This window comes from Pieris rapae, chromosome 9 (assembly GCF_905147795.1).
Source record: "Pieris rapae chromosome 9, ilPieRapa1.1, whole genome shotgun sequence".
NCBI lineage: Eukaryota > Metazoa > Arthropoda > Insecta > Lepidoptera > Pieridae > Pieris > Pieris rapae.
In genome coordinates, this window is record NC_059517.1 from 5,921,141 (window position 1) to 5,942,669 (window position 21,529).

Sequence of the window (21,529 nt, forward strand, 5' to 3'; positions counted from 1 at the left end):
GTATAAGTTTAAATCTTAAGATAGGAGATTGGCACACTTTTATCAATATCTGGATTTAGTTGTCTATCTCAGATGGAAAAATAGATTGAGATAGGTTACTGGGTTAGGGCGTTAGTGGTGACGTGCAAGCCGTATGTACAGACGGCATGAGTTTGAGACTGGCGAGTCAAACGTTTGTTTTGGCTTGGTCAAGACCAATAAACTATGTGACAATATCTATGTGATTTAGATGAAATTACTTATAATTAAAAATATGCTAACAATGTCTATATATCTTACTTTTAAGTAGTAAAAAAAAAACAAAACACACTATATCTTCACATCACAACATTTTATCTAGTTCAAATCGCGATTCAAAGGCAAAAATAATTTTCCTGCTCTTTGTCCCAACTCCGAGCAACTTTACACAACTTTGCTTAAAATATGTTTTCAAATAAAATATGAATTTAGAACACGCCATTTTCATTTAATACATGCTCATTGCTGTCAAAAAGCGGAAGTGGGAAATTTGTCATCGCCCTGCCCTTTAATTTTGACATTTATTGGTCATTGTTTTATTTTTAAAAATTTTATTGTCATACGTTTATTAGAATTGACAAGCATTTTTTTTTAATTAATTAAAGACACACTATTAACAGAATATAGTGATTCGAAAAAAGATTTTAATGTATCTTTTTCTGGAGTACAAGACCTTTTATAGCTAGTATATAATAGTTATTGCACAAACTAAACGACCAATGTTTATAGAAAATTATCTAACGTTTCCGCTGGAATGTTGATAGTTCGTAAAATAAATTATTGGTCGGTGCACGCGATTCTCGCACGCTAAATGTTTTTTTAGGATTTCTAAAAAGTAGTTTCACTAACACCATGCTTGGAATACGCTATTAATTTTAATTTTAAATAGTTCGGTACATTCTTTGCATTTCTTTCTTTTAATTCCTGTTATAATTGTTGAAATGCACGGAATATTTAATAATCAAACACATTTAGGTCAAACACATCCAGCGAGTCGTGATTATTAACTATTGATAGGAATATGAAAAGTTTAAAAAAAGACAATTTAACAACACATAGCATTTACATAAACAATATAAATACGTAAAAAGTATAAATCGGCGGCTTCGGACGGCAGGGCAAGCGTTAAAAGAAAAACAGAAAGAGGACGGCCCATGTCGAGGAATTACTATTTAATTAGATCATAATATTCTTATTATCTTGGTTTTATTTTATATTTTATTAGTGGTTAGTTAGTCTTAGTGTAGTGTCTTAGAGAATTTTTTTCTTTGATTTATCACGGATGGCTATGGCTACGGATGTTTTACAGGAATTATACCTATATGTATTTTTGTAACAAAAATAAACTCAAAAATAATTGAAACGCTTAAAAAATTATTTTATTATTTTATTATCGTTAGAATGCCTTACTACCCTGGACAGGCCATAGTAATATAATGCGGCACTATACTTAATCAGTGATTAGACATTAATATTTCATAAAAATATAAAGCAGTTCAAGAGGATATTTCATTTTGATTAAATAAAGGAATAAATTTATTTTCACACACATCACATTTAAAAAAAAACTTGTTCCCAGAAACACAGAAACGTGAAGACTTCCTTCAAATAGTGAATTATATACTTATGATTATAGGAATTCAAAGAATTTTCAATTTATTCGTAGTAGAAGCATCAGTCGTCACGTAAACACCATCCATCTCGCTCCCCTATGTATTGACGCGTTTTGAAAAATGTAAAAAGGTCATTCGGGACATCACGTACTTTTCATTTATTATACCCTCGAATACCTCAACGATTTCGACATCATTCATTGACAATGACTTCAATGATATTTTAAAACGGATTTTTGTTTCTACCCGCAAATTGTCATAGTCAAATTCATTTATTCATATAGGTAACATAATACACACTTATGTACGTCGAAAAAAAAATATATATTAAATGAATCTAATTTTACATTTACTGCCAGTTCTCAAATCAAGGGTGTAGAACGGAAGAGAAGAACTGGCAATAAACTCTCCGCTACTCTTTTTAATCGATTTGAATTGATACGATACTTGCACTTAAGAAGTATAAATAAAATATTTTAATACGGGTTTGTTCCTACCAAAATTTACGAATAAAAACATAATTATACTTATGTACAGCGACCGTAGACATAAAAGATGTAAATAGACTGAAAACACCCTAAAATTTGAGCGATTATTTTACTGTTATTTTACTTATAACGATAAAAATCTGTTCATATAGTAGATTTTCATTATTATCGAAGATCAAGCAATTTTATTACCGCATGGAAATTAATATATTCAGATACTTCTTTTTCGGCACCTAGATTAGTTTTTAGGATCAACTGTTGTGAATAGACAGCATTTGTTACCAAATTTCGTTACAATTAAATAATAACTCTGCATTACTATTTATTTATTTCGTAATTAGTAAGTTAACAGTTAAGGTAAATTATGTACCAAAAATTAATTATACTAGATATAATCAAATATGAAATATATAATATATACAACGAGGTTCGAACATTTACAAAAGGAAATAAATATTAAATACATCTAAGTAACATCTTTACATCTTAAAAATTATTCAATACAACAGACAACTATTATATAATTTCCATGTTTTTTTTAAAATAAATACTCCTTGTCCACAGATCAACAAAATGCAGCGGCGGTTCTCCTCACAGAGAAAGGCGACGTCGGGAGGAAGAACCACAAGCATCAGGCTTCAGTGGAGCCCTACACAGAACACCTCCTCACCCCCCACCAACACTCTTACGCCGTCTGGGAGTCAAGGAACCAACTGGTGTCGGCAAGGTATTTTTTTTATATTAAAAAAAAAAGGTATTTTTTTATATTAATTTTCTTCTAAAGACATGTCTACACGTATTTCAAACAATATTTTATACATACAATCACATATAATTCCTTTTTTAAATAGCCACATTAAAATCACTGGTCAGTAAGCCACTTGTTAAGTTATTGTATTCTTAAAAAGTGACTGAAACTTTATATCTAAATAATTTAATTAATGACATTTGAAATGATTCAAATGATATTCAATATACCATCTACATTAAATTGTTATTTTACACTAATATCCGAATAAAACTAGCCCCTCAATAGGGCCAGACTTTACTTAAATTATAAAGTCTATTTACTTTTACAAGTTCGTAGCGACAAGAGTTCGCTGAAAACAAACTTCGCAATTCGTACGTGTCGCCGAGACGTACCCGGTCGATGATTAAAGAACGTTGCGAAGCTTCCTTTCAAAGAAATATCAATACTTACTTCTGTATAAATATTGAATCGAACTAATTTTAACATTTGAGAAACACGAACATTGTCACACTATATTGTTAACTTTACATAGTAACTGTCACTGTAAGTGCTCTAAAAGTAATACAAGTCTAGTAGAGTAAAATAACTATATTTCCAAATTTGTACGTTTCATAAACATTAAATATACATAAAAGTCAGGTGGACATCGATATAATCATACACCTGTCCACCATGTTAATTGTTGCCGCAGAATTCCAAATTTAAAATTGCGTTCCATATTTAAACTGCCATTTTATATACCGCAGGTGCTATTAATATAAAAGTATCTCAAACTGCTTACTTGCTATCATCCGTGTATCAGCATCACGGGCTATAATTTACAGAGCCCGTTATCCTGGGCTCACTAATTGGTTCCCGTAATGAGACAACTGATGATCTACCCTAATGAGCACCGAGATGTATATCTTTTATTACAAGGTATTTTGAATTTCGAACTGAAGCGGTTCTTTAGAGTTGTGATGATTGAAAGACAAACTTAACTTATATTTCTTCAAGCAGTCTATCTATCTTACAGAATAAGATCTATTTATTTATTTATTTATTTATTTATTGGGAAACCAGACAGATACATCCTTATAATAAAAACAAAGTCAAAAATAAAACACAATACAAACACATTGGATGCATCCACAACAGGTTACACTTATACAACCATAAAAATAACACATGACAACAACACACATAATAATAGTAGAGAGTTAAGACATTATGAGCTGCTTTATTTTATTCTTAAACAAAGCAGTAGTGGAGTGCGAAAAAGGGTCAATGTTTTTGATTGAATCTAGAGAAGAACACATCCTGTGAAGAGGCTCGCGGAACCCAATGTTGGTTCTGGGAGTCTGAAAATTAAAAGTTCTACGTAAGCGTAGAGACCTGGCAGGAACATTAAATGGTATGAGTTCAAGAAGATCTGAACAACTTATTTCATTTACGCATATTTTTCTCACTGTGACACAATCTATTAGATTACGCCTAGTACTCAGAGAAGGTAATTTATATTTTTTTAAAAGTTCCTTGTAATTAGCCCTACCACTATTCATCCGATAATTTAAAATGCGTAAAAATTTCTTTTGTACAGCCTCCAGTTGTGCGACATATATAGCGTAATGCGGATTCCAGATGGGACAGGCGTACTCCAACTGGAATTGCACGAGCGTCTTATAAAGGTGGATGTATGTGGTTTTGTCTTTGAAGGGTCTGGTGACTCGTGTTATGAAACCTAACATGCGGTAGGCTTTATTAATAATTAAGCCTATGTGCTTATCTAGGGTTAATTTGGAGTCAAAAAGGACACCAAGATCCCTTACAGACCGCACACGTTCGAGGGCATGGTATCCAAGGGTGAAGTTGGCGGTGATTGTGTTATGTGTTTTTCTTGTAAACACGATATGCTGACACTTACTATATTTCAAGAATAATTTGTTTATTTGGCAGTAGTCATCAAGCCTATCGAGATCCTCCTGGATAAGTTTCACGTCAGAAAGTGTAACTACCTTTCTGTATAACTTTAAATCGTCTGCATAGAGCAAGTAATTGCAGTGTAAGAAACATTTGGATTTGGATTATATTATATGTATATATATTCTTAAAAGGCCGGCAACGCACTCGCGAGCACTCTAGCATCGAGAGTGCCCATGGGCGGCGGTATGACTTAACATCAGGTGAGCCTCCTGCCAGTTTGACCCCTTTTTCTATAAAAAAAATATTGTACATAGCGTCGTAAGGTCATCTTTTCAATGCTAACATTAATTGAATTCAGTAACGATGCTAAGGTTAAAAAGAAAATACTTTCGCATTTTCTTGGTTATCTGGATAGGGCAGAGGGCGTTCGGTCTTGATCTTCACATTTGACCTCGCTCGAAGTCTTTCCGACTCTCTTCACCATATCTTAAAATCATTACATTTTCTAATAATGGTATTACCTAATAAGATGTGTTCTATAATCCTAGTCTATATAAGGATAATTTTCCAGATCATTAAAATCTCGGATGGGATTAATAAAAGTTCAAAGTATGGGTTTGTTCATTAGCGCGGAAATCTGATATCACGCTCTGATGCTTCTTCGATGACATTAGATTTTGCATGCAACAGGTCACAAATTGCATCAATGACGAGGCATTACTTGCGTTTATATAATACCCCCGTCTCTGCCTATTTAACTATGTGGCAATGAATATTATGTAAACCACAGTGACAAAATTAAGTATAACATTTGAAATGTTTTCTTTTTTACCTGATTAAAGCTATGTATTATTGTAATCTTATAATTATTTAACATAATTTTAAATTTATCCGACGTTTCGCGTGCTTTACAGCGTGCGTGGTCACAGTGACGGAAGACAAAAGGTGTTGAATGTCAAAAAAGTATCACAACAGTAGATAAAGTTGTACTATCTGTATTTATTTCCCCGGAGTTGGTATCGTCTAAAAGATGAAGGGTTTCTGCAGAAATTGCTCACGGTGTCTTCCATTTTCACGGATTGTTTGTATGAAGATTTAAATTTGGATATAATTGAATTGTGTTTGATAATTTTAGGCCGTCTTCTCCATTGAAATTCCGCTAGATAAAGTGTTTTCTTAAAATGTGTAAAAGCTATGTTAATAAAAGACAATTCTACAAGGATAACATTGTTCAACCAGTTTTAAATGGATCCAAAAAATTATGAAACGTTAAACGGATTTTATCTTAAATATATATTTTACATTATTTCTATAATGTATACTTATTTTACATTGATTCGGAACCGATTACAATATATTTTCTTGTAATTCTGAAGCGAAACAAATATCATTCTATTCACGAAAGACATTAGAAATTCGATCGAAGCTTCGGTAATGCGATTAGCGACGAACTTCATCGTAAATTCAAACATCTTTGCCAGCGTGGACTGAATATTGGAACTATTAATAAGATTGGAACTAGAATAATAATGTAATCCTGTCATTGCTGTCAAAGCCAATGTACAAAGCAAATGGTGTAATGTCATTTTGAAAGACACAGGGGTAACTCAAATCTTGTGAAATTTGAAAATAAAACATATTCGAGCTTACCAGGATGGATTCCTGGTAAGTTAGTATGGTTCGTTGAAACATAAGACAAGCAATAGTCTATTGTTAATTTAATTTGAAATGTATTAAGAAAAGTATTTGTATAGATTTTATTTTTATGAACATTTTACAAGCTTAGAAACAAAGCTAACCTACTACTCATCTTCGGCTTAGTAGCATTTTTATTGAAATTTATGAATTTATTGATAATAATAACTAACATTATTGGTTATCCTTACTTGCTCCGTTATTAGATTTGTAGGCTTTCAAATCAATATACTAGTGCATCAATATTTCAAATCAATCTCTGATTGGCTTATATATGAATGTAACGTCTCTGAAGACGTTATTGTAAACGGTCGAAGGCCTGGTTAAATCGTATTGAAAAGCATCGTCATTGTCAAAGCGTAGAAATGTAAGGAGAATTTCAAATGTAATAGTTTAATAAATCGTTTTTTAACCTTAAAATTATAATAATAGAAAATAAATAATAAATTTTGAAGTGTTTTAAATTTTTATTTAACCTTACATCAATTTGTATCGTTTTTTTTAATAACATGATTGGTGGCAGCCATATTCACAGCTTGGTCACACTCATATCGCCGATCTCCACCACTATATATAAAAAAAGTTGGTGAAAACTGGATCACCCAAACAAAGGACAGACAGATGTGGAGTAAAATGGAGGAGGCATTTACCAGTAAAGAGGTCCATAATGATTTATGATTAAAATTAATTTTTATGTTAGATAAAATAGATATATTATATGCACATATTATGTAATTATTAATTATATGATATACTTTTTTAATATATATTATTCATTATGGAAATAAAGAGGCTATAATAATATATTTGTAGTCTAATTTCAAGTCTGTCTTCGAACGAATATGAACGTATGAACGATAATCTCATTTCTAAATCTCACCCAGCCCTGAACACACTAAATACTATCGTAAGTCAAAGTGATAGTCGTCGTCTATACTTCTCACTTTTTGTTTTTATTTAAACAAATAAAACAATGTGTACCACCCTTAGCTGGAAACAGTTTATCTAATATCAAACGCTACAATTTGTACCACGGGGCTATATTAAACCATACCTTATGTGCCAATAAGTTGATTACTCATTCATATAGCGTGTTGATAAGCAGTGGTTGGTTAACCGATGTGACCTGACCGCAACTATAAGACAAGCTAACGAGCGACTACAAATCCCAACGTACGCCCAGGCTTCGGTTAATGTTACACATATTCTGTGCAATTTATGTCTTGTGCCTTGGGAATTTACACTCATAGCAGGAATTTCGACTAGTTTCCATGACATTTTGGGAATGTAGTCAGTTCACCGTTAATTTGTCTGGGTTCATAGGTGAAGGCTTGGTTTGATCTTTGTCGTTATTGAGTCGATGTTAAGCGTGGCTTATGCGAACATTTCTACTACTCTACTTCTGATTAATGCTTCAGTAAAGGCGTTGCAATCCTTCAAAAGATATATGTAAACGTGTACACCCTGAGCTGACATTCTAAAAATAAAAATAAAGCTTAACTGACAAACGTAGGAAAATTGTGTTCAAATGCCGAAATACTAATGGATAAAAAGGCTCGCTTACGACACTTGCTTAAAAATAAAATACGTTTATTTTGAAACATAAGATCATCAAGGTATCACATATTCCACGTCATTAAATTGAGCATGTAGGCACCCCTACTCATCGGCAAAGAAGACGGGTGTAGGCCGAGAGAAAAAGCCGGCGTTAAAAACTAGGTATAATAATTCAATGCTTATTTTAAAACAAATATAGCAAATTAATTAGAAGTAGCCTGCCCAGCCCTTTTATCAACTAGATAATCGCTAACTTTATACACAGCTTTTCTTTAATACATTTCTTAAATTTATTAAAAGGCAGAGATCTGCCTCTGAGATTTTATTAAAGAAGAGTATCTCTCATACCTAATGTTGATCACAAATACAACTGTTTTGTTTACTTCTGGTTTTCTACGAGTACAATATCTTATATTCTAAAAACATTTGAGTCGAAACAAATCCTACATAACTATGTCAACAAACGGATTCGTTTGTGAAATCCTCTTATCTCGGCCACGCTATGTTTTTGTCAGCGCCGTGCAACTACGGGCTTATCAAGAATTGCAAATTCGTTGCGGTAATTTTTTACGGCTTACGTTTTGGTTACAAAAGCCCTGTCAATATCATAAACGTATCTGATAGAATTGCAAATGGTTGTGCACTTTTGAAAAACCATTCAACTTTGTTTGCGCCAAAAAGGTGAATAAATTTGCAAACTATGTTACACGTTATTTTAAGCGAAACTATTGTGAACTGAATTTGTTTAAAAAATTTTGGACATAGTAATTATTCAAAACACTTCCGTTTTAGGTGTGTATAGATAATAAATATAAAATAAAACATAGAGTATTTACTAAAAGTATTATAAGAAAGTTAAGTAAGCACTGTAACTAAAAATAATTATGCCCATATTTTCTTATCCAAGAGGAACGGCTGGTGAAATGTGAATGTGTTAAAACTTTACTATTCTTACTGTCAGTACTGTCAAAACATCAACAAACTAATATTACATAGATGTGGTGTTTGGACATAATATAACTGTTATTCTACAGCTTCGTATATTAATATTATATTAGGCACAGTAATAATATGACCCATATAGGGGTCCCAATGGCACAAACATCAACGTGGATTGTTTTGACACGTTATGAGATTTACCTCCCTTGGTTTTCACTATTATTAGATGTTTTCGTTCTATTCTACTGGATTGTATAAATAGTATTTTTCGAGCATTTTATTATATACAATATTATTCTAAGAAAAAGGTATTTAATGGATATGACTTGACATCAATAGTAACTTTTTAATGAGTCACGAATACACTTACATAACAAAAGCTAGTCTCATTTTCCTTTCTCTTTTCCGCATGAATATTTCCTTTCTTGCATTTTTCATTTCTATCATAGTATAACATAAAGGTTTTATTTATTTTTTATTCAATTTAATCATAATATATTGCTTAGTTAGTTTTCCTTAAACAAAAACTGCTAAACTTAACCAAAATGACTCCTTAAGTATTCATAGCATCATTAAGATGTAGTACCAGGGGAGCAGAAACACAAGCGCGTAGGTTCAATGCGGGTTTTCCTAGTTGCTGTCAATTTGTACCATCCAATGAGATCGGTGGACGGCGCCCACGGGATTAAACTTCTTATTGATTCGACCCTTTTTTTATCGGCCTTACCCAAGGCATGGGTTAAAGGCGGTAGAATATTAAGCTAAATAAAACTGCCTTTAGTATTTTATGAAAAATGTAACATAACGAAACATTTGTAATTAGTTTTTAGCTTTTTCAATTTAAATATTTATAACTGATACAATTTCATATTGGATTAGTAAACTTAATGTTACTCACAAGGTTTAATGTTTAAAGAACTTTATTTCTCATTACAAAAAAATATATATTTTATTTACATGAGAAACGTAATATTAATATGTATATGCTCGTATATAATATTATATACGAGCGAGATACAGGTTTACAGGTACCACAACAATGTTTTTTTTAGAAACTATGTCTGTGTCTCCAAGACCACAAAGCTTTAAATGTTCGCCTTAACATTTGGCCACAAATTCATTGGTTACCAACCCTTACTATTCTTCCCTGCCTTATATACTGTTAATTCGAATTGCTCCATTTCGGTAGAAGCAGAGTTGGGTGAAGTGAGTTCAAGTCACATTTAAGAAAATTCGAGGCTAGATTCAATAGTTTATTTACCTTAAAGAATCGCCCTACTGGCTCCTATAACTTATCCCATGCATATATGATGTATACAGCATACTAGTCGTTATTGATACCACTTGGTCTTCCTTTGATCTGCACGCGGGATACATATCAATTCGCCTTGTTTTTTCTTATCCCTGCACATGTTTTGACCTGATTTATTTAAATTACGTCATTCTTTTTTACTGATTTCTTCAGTGTTTTATGTACATTTTTTTACTGATTTCGTTTCTTTTACATAAGAATGTCTTAGAATAGCTGTATAAACATAAAACGTGTCGTAAAATGGGCGGAACAATCACCAATACTCAATGTTGTTAAGTAACAAAGAGTTAATAACTTTTACATTTAGTTTGTCCATATTTTAATAAAATTATCTCCCATCGAAAGCAAGTTATCCACGAAATTCGATCCTAATTTTATTAGATATGTTATTCAACTCGTATTAATAAGGTATTCGTATATTATCATTCCTTTAGTCGGGTATTCCCTGTGGCAATAACGTATGTGGAATGTTATACGTCGGTCCCGTGGAATATTTTCATATATTGGGTCAGACCCGGGCCGAAAATACATTGGCCTTGTAAAATATATTATTTTATCGTTATCAAACGTACTAACAAAACGTTTACGTTACGTTAAATTTGATTTCTAGAAAAATATAAACATTATTATATTTAATGCGTTAAAGAATATTGAGTGAATTCTGGTCCCCAAACAATGACGATGTTTTGAACTTTATCTGATGTACCCGAAACATTTTTTGTTTTAGTAAAAACTTAACTCTCCTTGGTAAGAACGTCAAACCGATAGTTTTGAATATAAATAAGTATAATATAGGCAAAATCTGTTATGACGACATCGAACTCATATTTATTTGGTCGTAAAAACCGATAGCCGTAACAGCCGATGTAATTGTTTGCCTAGACCAGTGATTCCCAAAGTGGTCTATATCGAACCCTAGGGGTCTATGACAACCTGCAAGGGGTCTACGTCAGTAAAAAAAAAATTTGGCAGTCCATGAAATGAAAATGAATAGTTATATAAGTTTATGTGACACTGATAGTACCTATTTACTTACATCATACTATCTTTTAATATCAAAACATATTCATTATTTATAAAAGTACCTATGAAGAAAAAAAAATATTATATATGTTTATAAAATTGTGTAAATTGTAGGATGTTAGTATTCGCTTTGTGGTCGCAATAAATTTTGAACGTGTAAAAACAAAAAAAAATCAATTAACAAATGTATAAATGTGTTTTTACTTTAAGTTTTTGACACTTTGACACTTCACTACAGTTAGAAATTTACAGGAAATCAATATCAGGTACGTAGGGGGTCTACCCAACACGAAAACATGGCAAGGGGTCTACGACACAAAGAAGTTTGCGGAACCTTTGATTTTAGTCAATATAACCGCTATGATGTTCTATACGATGTCGTCGTAAACTTTTTTTGAGGTGCTGATAAAGAATAATATAATTTTATGATGTCCTATGGAATCTGAAATAAAATAACTATTCTCAAGAACTATTTCTACACATAAGATAGAATTAAAGTAAATAACTAATCACTATTCATGTACAGACGGCATCTAAGTAATCGCATTACGAGTAGAAAAGCAAAGCTGTACGCAAGATAATCCTGACTAAACCTCTCCTATCTACATGTAGTATTTAGTGTGTTCAGATTATTTCGTATTACGAAGATTACTGGAAAGATTTAATGTTGGTAATTTCTCTTGGTGCCTCTTTGATACTCTTTGTACTATAGAACTGTTCCTTATGATTGACTCAAGTATCAGATAATTAGACAGTTCCGCGAAGTATGTGTGAAGAAATAATTGGAATACCCACACCGTTTTGTATAAAAACTGATAAATGAAACGAAACTCTCAAATTTAAAAACTTACACGCAAGGAAAACTTTACAATTTGTTTCTCTTTATAACTAGTTTTTCATACTTTTGTCGTAAATTTAAATTATTCATACTTTTAAGATATTTTAAATCGAAGATTAAAGAAAATTTGTGTGTTTAATCTAAATTTCCCACTTTTTTAATTTAATTAAAGATATACTAGACATCGTTATTAAGTTTATCAAACATATACAATAAATAAACAGCATAACACAATTGTCCCACTGTATTACTAAGTATTTTCTATGTAAGTCCATTTAAATATTCCTTTTGTTATACAATGCCAAATCGCATTAACCACAGATGCATAGTTATATGATACCTATACAAGCGCTAAGCTGCTAGTAATACACAAGTAGTTTTTATCAAATTATCTTGCTTGGCCAGCTGCCAGCACGGGCCGCACTTAATTCTTTCCTATTACGCCTTGTAAATGTCTGTTTACTGCTTAAACTGTAAGCCTCAGCCTTTGTGAACAACTTTATTAATTTATATTTTCTATTAAGTTTTATATATTTTAGTTAAATGTAATTAACACTGCAAACGAATTAAAATGATAGAGATTCAAAAATATAGAATTTTAAATAGCAGAATCTTTTATACATTACAAAAAATGTGTAAAAAATCAATGAAGCAAGACAAAATCATGGTTTAAAATGACGTATAAAATATACAATAATGAAGGATTAATAGGTAATTTGCAATTATTGTATACACATATAATTTACATCTAGCGAGTAAATGCCATAAATAACAGACGTGACATTCATATGTTTCAAATATTATTATGCATTTATTCTTCCTTCCAAGATAACGAGAAAAGTATATTATTAAAATCTGCACTGATAAAACTGTTACTTACAAACTAATGACAATACGAGAAAGGCTTTTCGTTTATATTATGACGTTACCTCGTAATTGTAGTTCGCCTTGTAAAATGTAGTCTTGTCACAAATAAGTTTCTAATGACTTGAAACGAACAAGAAGTTGAAGAGAACATTATTCTACTTTACATTAAAATATTTATTTATTTATTTATTTATTCACACTTCGTTGCAAAGAAACACAAACAACACAGTACATAAAGATTACAATGTATGCATCGGGCGGCCCTATCGCTAACAAGCGATTTTTTCTAGGTAACCCTTGTAAAATAATTTCAGGTCAAATTCGAATCAGATGGTTTCTGAAATTGATTATTTATTTAATTTATTATTAGTGAAGTCACTGAGTTACATCATTTGATCCATACGTAAAGATTCACATAACTGAACACTATCAATAAAAAATGGTAGTAAGCACGACCTGATCAAGGCCTTGGACGGAGTCCCATGCCAACCTTCCATTAAATGTGCGCCTTTAGGCTACAAAAAAAAACAGTGTCGCTACCAACCTCTTTAAGGCTTGGCCTCAGATTTCTGAATCTGTTTCATGATCATTTTTAAATCTAATAGGCAAGTAGGTGATCAGCCTCCAGTGCCTGACACACGTCGTCGACTTTTTGGGTCTAAGACATGTCGGTTTCCTCACGATATTTTCCTTCACCGTTCGAGCAAATGTTAAATGCGCACATAGAAAGAAACTATTGGTGCACAGCCGGGGTCGAACCTACGACCTCAGGTATTACCTCGGCCAACACTGCTCTAGGCTACAAAACACGCATATTTTTTGAAGGATTCACACAACGTTAAGCTAAACAAACGCTTTCCTCGGGATGCTTAAATCTATTTTAATTGAGTACGCGCTGTCACTTTGGTATACACAAGGTATATACAAACACTCAATATTTAGTGAACACTGTTAAACGCAACCCTTTGCAGTTTGTCAGCGCCCTAGCTAACATTTTTCACTCTGACGACGTATTCAACATTACTTTTTTCATTTCGGCTTGAAAACGTTTTAAATACGAATGAACTAACGGTTAAAATTATGGTATTTTAGCTTTTGTATCTACAATTGGTGTTAATATAGGCATAAGAGTAATGCGATAATCTGTGGTTCGTTAATAAGAAACATTATATAATTTTATAATTAAGGTACTCTCTCTATTCCTTCAATGTAAAAAGTGTGTTTTAACTACATTTTTAAACGTTTTTTATAATATTACATGTGTGTCACCCGTGTGTGTCTATATGTAATATTATAAAACAAACTTATTTAGAATAGTTCTATAGTATATATCTTAATATATATAAATCTCACGATGTTTGTCCACGATGGACTCCTAAACTACTTAACCGATTTTAAAGTAAATTGGTACACCATGAGCAGTCTGGTCCAACTTAAGAGATAGGATAGCTTAGATCTTTGATTATAGTTGCTTATTGTATATATATTATATTTGTTTATTATTTGATACAATTCTATCAGATGGCGCTGTGTTAAAAGTACCTATTTTTCACATGAGTTCTCCTACCGTTTCCCTTGAATAGTTTACTACTATGTAATATAACAAAAACCTTAGACACAGCAACGGTTGGCGGAGTCTGCTAGTAGTACATATATAAACGTTTGTCTTACAAAAGTGTTATCTAAAATAATTAATAAAACATAATTATTCAAGCTCCTAACGCCATATGACATCTTTTTAGGCCGCAACACAAGCCCACCAAGGGTGCAGGCGCCCACGACCAGCGGTACAATTCTAAAAAATATTGTGTACAACTTATAAAAAATATTGTCATAACTAAATAAATATAACAAGTGAAAAACAATCAATTTAAATTGAACAAAAACCAGTGAAGCGATCGTAAATCAATTACTCGGGTGTTTTCACAAATTATCGCACTTTGCTTTCGCCTTGCAGTAGCGCTGCCACAATATTGGAGAAAAATCAATTATCCTATTAACGAATTTTCTCTATAAAAGTCTGTAAATTAATTTTGTGAAATAGTGCAAATACCAAAAATACGTTCATATTCTTTTGGTTTTGTATTATTAACTCTATTGAATAGAATTTAAATGAAAGTTTGAATTCGTGCACCTGTGCAGTACCTTATATTTGTTTTGTAAATAGACTTAAATATTCAAAAAATGGCTGTCGAGATTCGCACTGTAGAATTAATATTAATTTAATTAAATTTATATTATTTTCGTTGTTCGAATTCTATTATATACAAAAATCAATAAAGTATTAACTGCGTATTTGTAAATGGCTCCCATGCCCCATGACCTCCCATGTCACGGGAGGTCGAACCTTTATGTTTGTTCGTTTATTATACCCTTTGTATGAATTGAAAACTTTGTTCCAATAGTTTTGTCTAAATAACTATATTATCTCATGTTTTATCACCTTTTTGCCTGAAAGACATCGCTCGAAAGCCATAAGGCCGCTTTTTTAATTTTAAGTGTACTGTTTTTGTATACTTGCAACGAAGTGTTTATAAAAAAAAATCTACACAGATAATTTTATTCGCAATATAAAAACCTTTTTGCCCAGAGTAACAATTATTATTTCATAGATTTTATTGAAATGAATTGCAAACTACTTAATCTCACTGGATTTTAATCAACATTTTTCCTTCCCTTTGCATGAATTCCGTATTGTGTTTTAAGTAATAATTTAACCTAGTTTTTTCAATCACATGCTCTATGTGTAATATGTATAAGGAAATAACAATGGTTTAAATCAAAACTTTGGTTTGTATCTGATTTTTTTATTTACTTTAACTTTATAATGAAATGCATTCATATCGTACCAATGTTTTATGACAGAAACAGGATAAAACATGTAGTCAGTGACAGTTTTACGACCTCTAGTGTAAAATTTAAAAACAACACGACTCCGTAGGTTTTTGATAAATTAAACGATATGAACAATTGTTGAAAAATACGATTACAATCTTAATTTGAATACAAACTTACATTGATACATGATAATAGAGGGCACCTCCCGAAACTTATCATAAATATGACATTTACAAAACCATCAATCGAAGACCCTTCGGCTAATTAATTTGGTGGACGCCTGCGGTTGTAATAAGCTTATCAAACGTAGATTTGGGACCCATTTCGATGTAACGGCTCAATATGAAAGTCATTTTCGGTCTAATAAGGGTCATTTTGTGTCATGCGATATCGGTGGTACAGTAATCATTAATTATACTTGTAGTTTATTATACATTAAATTTCACTTCAATTTAATTAATCAAATTAACAATTATATAAGCAATATTAGTATATCGCTCGTAATAATATTATACTAAATCCAAATTCAGAAATCTCACTCTAAAGTAAATTATGGTTCCATTTCAACAGCGTGCACTTAAATTAAAATAAACTTCTATCGCGCACATTTATTTATATGAAAAATGTCATTATTCACAATTCCGCGTTCCATTCCATTTTCTGAACCTACTTAGAGCTGAGCGTTTTCCTTCTCAACTGTCAGAATAAAAAGACAATTTAATCTCGAATAGTTTTTCCTGATGTATAAGTTTTTTCCACTTGAAACATTGTGGAGCGTGCTCGCTCGCACTTAGCTTTATCAAGAGCAACGACAGTTTCGCGTTCAAAAATATTGTATATCACATTTTGTATAATGCTTATTACTTGAATCGTGTTCACTCGATACTATTTATTGGGTTAATTGAAATAACGTGCTGCAGTCACGACATTCAACCCTCTTCATTCGATCCACGCCCAATGCAATGGAATATAAATATAACGCTAATGGGTCATGGGGCCATTGAGTATCGTTTGTGGCGATAAAGTTCAGTGCGCATTAACAGGTTAACTGACCGAAAGCGCTAATAAAATTTGTACAGCTAATTACTACCTTAGTAAATCGTATATTGAAGTGAAACTTCTTTAGAATCGTTGTGATTTCAAACCGGATGCAACGGAAAAAGCGACAGTAAAAAGAGACACAATCATATATTCATAAGATTTAACGTGTGAGATAATAAGATAGAGAAACTTCTTTAGAATCGTAATTTCAAACCGGATGCAACGGGAAAACAGACAGTAAAAAGAGACAGAAACATAAATTCATAAGATTTGCGTGGGAGTAAATGAGATAGGAGGCATTATACGGCCTCTTTTTACTTACGCTTTTTCATTTTATCCAATTTCAAACTTTCGTTGTTTTAGTTTTTGCCAAATTAAAGATTTATATTAAACTTATAAATTAAAATTTATCATTATAATATACTGTTTTTAAAGAAAAGTTTAATACATTTAGATTGTGAAAAATGTTTAATTTATATATGATTAATTATAAAATCTTTGTTTTTGAAGGTTTCACTTCTACCACGTGTGAATTGCACATATGTTTTTTTTCATATAATTATTTTGATACTAACAATAATGTATTTAACAAACGCCTGGCCCTCAAAATAAATAAAAACTCACAAAGCTGAAGTAACCTCTTAACAATGTGAAGTGTTAATTGTGCTGTACTCAGCCTTATTTTTATATTTTAATGAGAGCAGAATTACGGGACGACAACACTTAAGCCCACGCTTACAGAAGTAAAACAGATGACAATCATTTTATCAACAATAGGAAATGAAAGACTTGCATTCACTGGCCTATTTTTGCAAATCCTTTTGACATCGGGCTTCTGAATAAAAACAGTAGCGATGTTTCAGAGGTTATGAATGCATGTTTGTCATACTTAATGCTACTATAGTCCTAACAATACTACTTGTATTTGACCTGTTTGAAGAAAAATAAAAATGAGGTTTATAGTTGTTTGAATGAAAATGTCATTTGTCATTTATTATCATCACCCACAAGGCTAACCAACACAATGAGAACCAATATGTGGCCTCGATAACGGACTAGCACTAATTATAATATTTTGTGTAGATTATAACGTATACGTAAAAAAGTTCTATAACATTTTATTGTTTGTACAATTCCTTTATAAAATATTCGATTTCCAATTCTGTCAATAATAGAGGAATTCTTTGCACAAGACTGCAAAGGCTTTTATCGATTGTCTGACATAATTGCCCCCACGCTTATTGGCAGGCCTGTATCGGCCAGCGTCGGCCGCTTTGAAACCTACAAATCAAAACAGTGTATATAAACCATACAAAAATTCATTTACATTACACTTTTTCTTTAACTCAAAACGAAGTACTTTCTATTGCAAATTCAAATATAACTTTAAACATTTACAATATTAACTAAAACTTTCCACATATTTTATAATAAGTATATTATTATTAAATTTATATATGAACCGTTAAAGCTAAAAATGAGTTACTATCCGAACCTACTAGGCACATATCTCTCACATAAGATACCCAATGACATATCGAACTTCCGAAACAATCGTAAAAATATTCTCGTAACATAAGGTCAAACAATCTGTCAACAATTTACACAACAGGCCACGAAATTATACCCGCCATTCGGCCGCTTTATTAGTTCCAAGTGCGAACTCCGACCGCAAAGTTCAACGGTCTCCACAGAATACGCGACCCGCGAGTGTATTAAAGTGCAGCACAATAAATTTAAATAAGGCATAGTTATGGAGTTTTCGTGTCCGCTAGTGTATTTATGTTGCTAATAGCCGTGTTGTTTGTTCAGTCATAGTTCTTCAGATGTACTTTATTGCTCTTATATTCCTAGAGACACGTCTGAAATTCAAATATGAATTTATGCTTCCGTGCTTTGGTATAACAAAAATATAAAAGTTTCCTTTCGGACTATTGACATTTTTTTATATCAGAGAGACTGCCAAAAGGCTCGCAAGTGCGTTGCCGGCCTCATTTAGCACCTGCTTCTACGGTGAAGGAAACCTTACTTTCTTCTCCTTTCCTTACTAAACGTACGACATACCGCAAAATCAATGACATGTGTCAGACACAAGTGCTGTTCACCTACTTGTCTATAAAATAAAAATGAACGAAAAACTTAATCAATCTGTGGCCAATACCCAGTTAGCATTGCCATTATTAATATTAAAACGACACGCCAATATAAATATAAAACACAAATAGTACTAAAATTGTTTTCTCTTACTAATCTCATGTCCAACTTCATCAAACTACAATTAAGTTAAGGCTCGACCACACGAACACATAAATCCCGCGTCAAACGCAAAGCTAACGACTTTCACTAGAATATTAAACACGGCGTTTGGCCACAATTGGTACAATTTCTTTGGTGCACGTACGTCGGTCAGTCAGTAATGATAGCGACCATTTGTTCGCTGCCCCTTGCGAATCGAGTTGCATGCGTGGGTACCGTTAAACACGTAATTCATTTAGACAATTAAATACGGATATTTATGTGATTGAACCTTTTGCCAATACATCTTACTGATATTACCAGAGTTTTAACTTAACTTATATATCATCAAGTGTGTTTGGCCTGATAGCTTTAACTTTCATATAACTTATTGATTACAAGATACTATTATAGTATTATATTGGATTGATATAGTAATACAAAGTCCGTATTCAAATCTTGAAAAATAATATTTTATTCATTAAGAAAACCTATCAATAATTTTGTTTATTATTAATATTATTTTCAATTGACAATCAAAGTTTATTACTAACGTTAATAACAATAGTATAGTATTAATGTGCGATATTCTAAGCATAATTATTATTGCAATTAACAGAAGAACACATACAAGATGAACGGCTCATACGTCCGCTCTAAATGTTAGGGCGCAAATTGTCGTGCCGTAACTTATTAACGACGCAAGTTTTTAGTCGCGTCGTAAATCGCTCGTATGTGCACCGCTTTATACAGCTTTGTTTATAGTTCAGAGCTTAAACGTTTTGATTAAATTTTGTGACACTTGAAACTTATTTTATGTTTGCGTTATTAAAAACTAACTAGAAAATTAAATTGTGTTAAAATCTACGTTAGTATTTGTACGTAGTTCCCTTACATAAATGAAAGTTTAACTATCTAAACCGTAGAATTTTTGTCCATTTTATATTAAAAATAGTGGGGTTGCAACCTTTTAGGTCTGGGCCTCAGATTCGTTATCCTTTACTTTACTTAACACGTAGGTGATTTCTTTTGTGCCGGACTCATGATGTCTTTTTTGGGTCTAAGGCATGCCGGTTTCTTCACGATGTTTTCCTTTACTGAAAGTCCATACTCGCTAGTGTTAAATGCGCAAATAGACAGAAACTTCAATGGTGCTCAGCCAGGGAACGAGCCTTCGACGCCAGGAAAAACAGTCGCGCGAAACCACTAGACCAATACTGCTCACATTGTTGTATATAAACATCTAAATTATCGCTTATAGTCATAGGATTTTAATCATACTTAATTTACCTCCTCACTGGCGTAAATATAATTGCCGTTATATTTACGCGATCTTTTTTCCGTGCATAAAAGAGAAACTTGACACTTAAAAATTTTCTGAAAACACCGCAAAATGTAAGTTCATTTCTCATTAGTAAATTAAATTCATGGCTTCCCAAGGACTACCTCAAATTCCTCCGTGCTACGAAATTTTCTTCCCAAGTATGTTTTTTCTAGTAACTTTAACTTCGCACTTGACATTCGCTGCACGTATTTTTGTTAACTTCGCCCGCATACACTTTGGGAATGGAAAATAACTATGCGTGTGGAAATTTCTCCGTATTTTTCACCTATTTCAGATGTGTTCGTAAAATCTATAGCCGAGCAATAGACACATTTCTTAATCTCTGTATGGCGAGTTCTACTTCAGTCTTGACAATATTGACATACATTGTCTTTGGGTTCCCCATCATACCTCGTAACTAGAATTAATAAATATTGTAGGTAACCTAAGTTTAATTCAAATTATTACTGAAAACATATAAATAAGTTAACTGTCACTCGTGCTTAAAAGCGAAGATATTTTTATATATATATATATATATATTATGATATTATACTGAAAAACATATCAGTGTATGTCTGCAATTCATCTTATGGTTTGATATCTGAATTCTACCTCTAAATAATAATTACTATATAATGTTGTCAAATGTGTTGTGAATGTTCATAGTTTTTCGTGCAAGTCTCAACTCTGTTATGGGGATAAATAAATATTTTGAGGACTAACATTTGCTCGTTTGGTAAAGGAAAACATCTTGAGAAAAAGCAGTAAGTCGACAGTTTTGTGTCACACAAGGCTTATTTATTACCTGATTGACTTTAAAAATATAAGATCTATAAAAATATACAGAAGAACACATACCAGATGAACAGCTTATTCGTCTGTTCTATAGGTTAGGGCGCAAATTGTCGATCTTTCCATCTCTAAATTGATTATTTGGAACGGGAACATACCCAAAAATTTTCAGGCTCATAAGATATTTTATACACCAAGGAGAAAGAGGAAACGTGAAAATACCACATTCTTTAGGAGGTTAGAAAAGCAATACCCCGACGACTTGGTTAAGCTTTCTAAGGAGAAATGGATGG

At 32.1% G+C, this 21,529-nt stretch overlaps 1 protein-coding gene across 2 annotated transcripts in view; it reads left to right on the top strand.

The window, feature by feature from the left end:
- Window positions 1-21,529, top strand: part of LOC110996284 (kinesin-like protein CG14535) — a 194,721-nt gene that overhangs the window by 147,330 nt on the left and 25,862 nt on the right. For both annotated transcript variants that reach the window (XM_045629420.1, XM_022263880.2), the window contains exon 3: window positions 2,684-2,846. In XM_045629420.1, coding sequence (XP_045485376.1) covers window positions 2,684-2,846 — 163 coding nt within the window. The remainder of the gene's footprint in view (window positions 1-2,683; window positions 2,847-21,529) is intronic.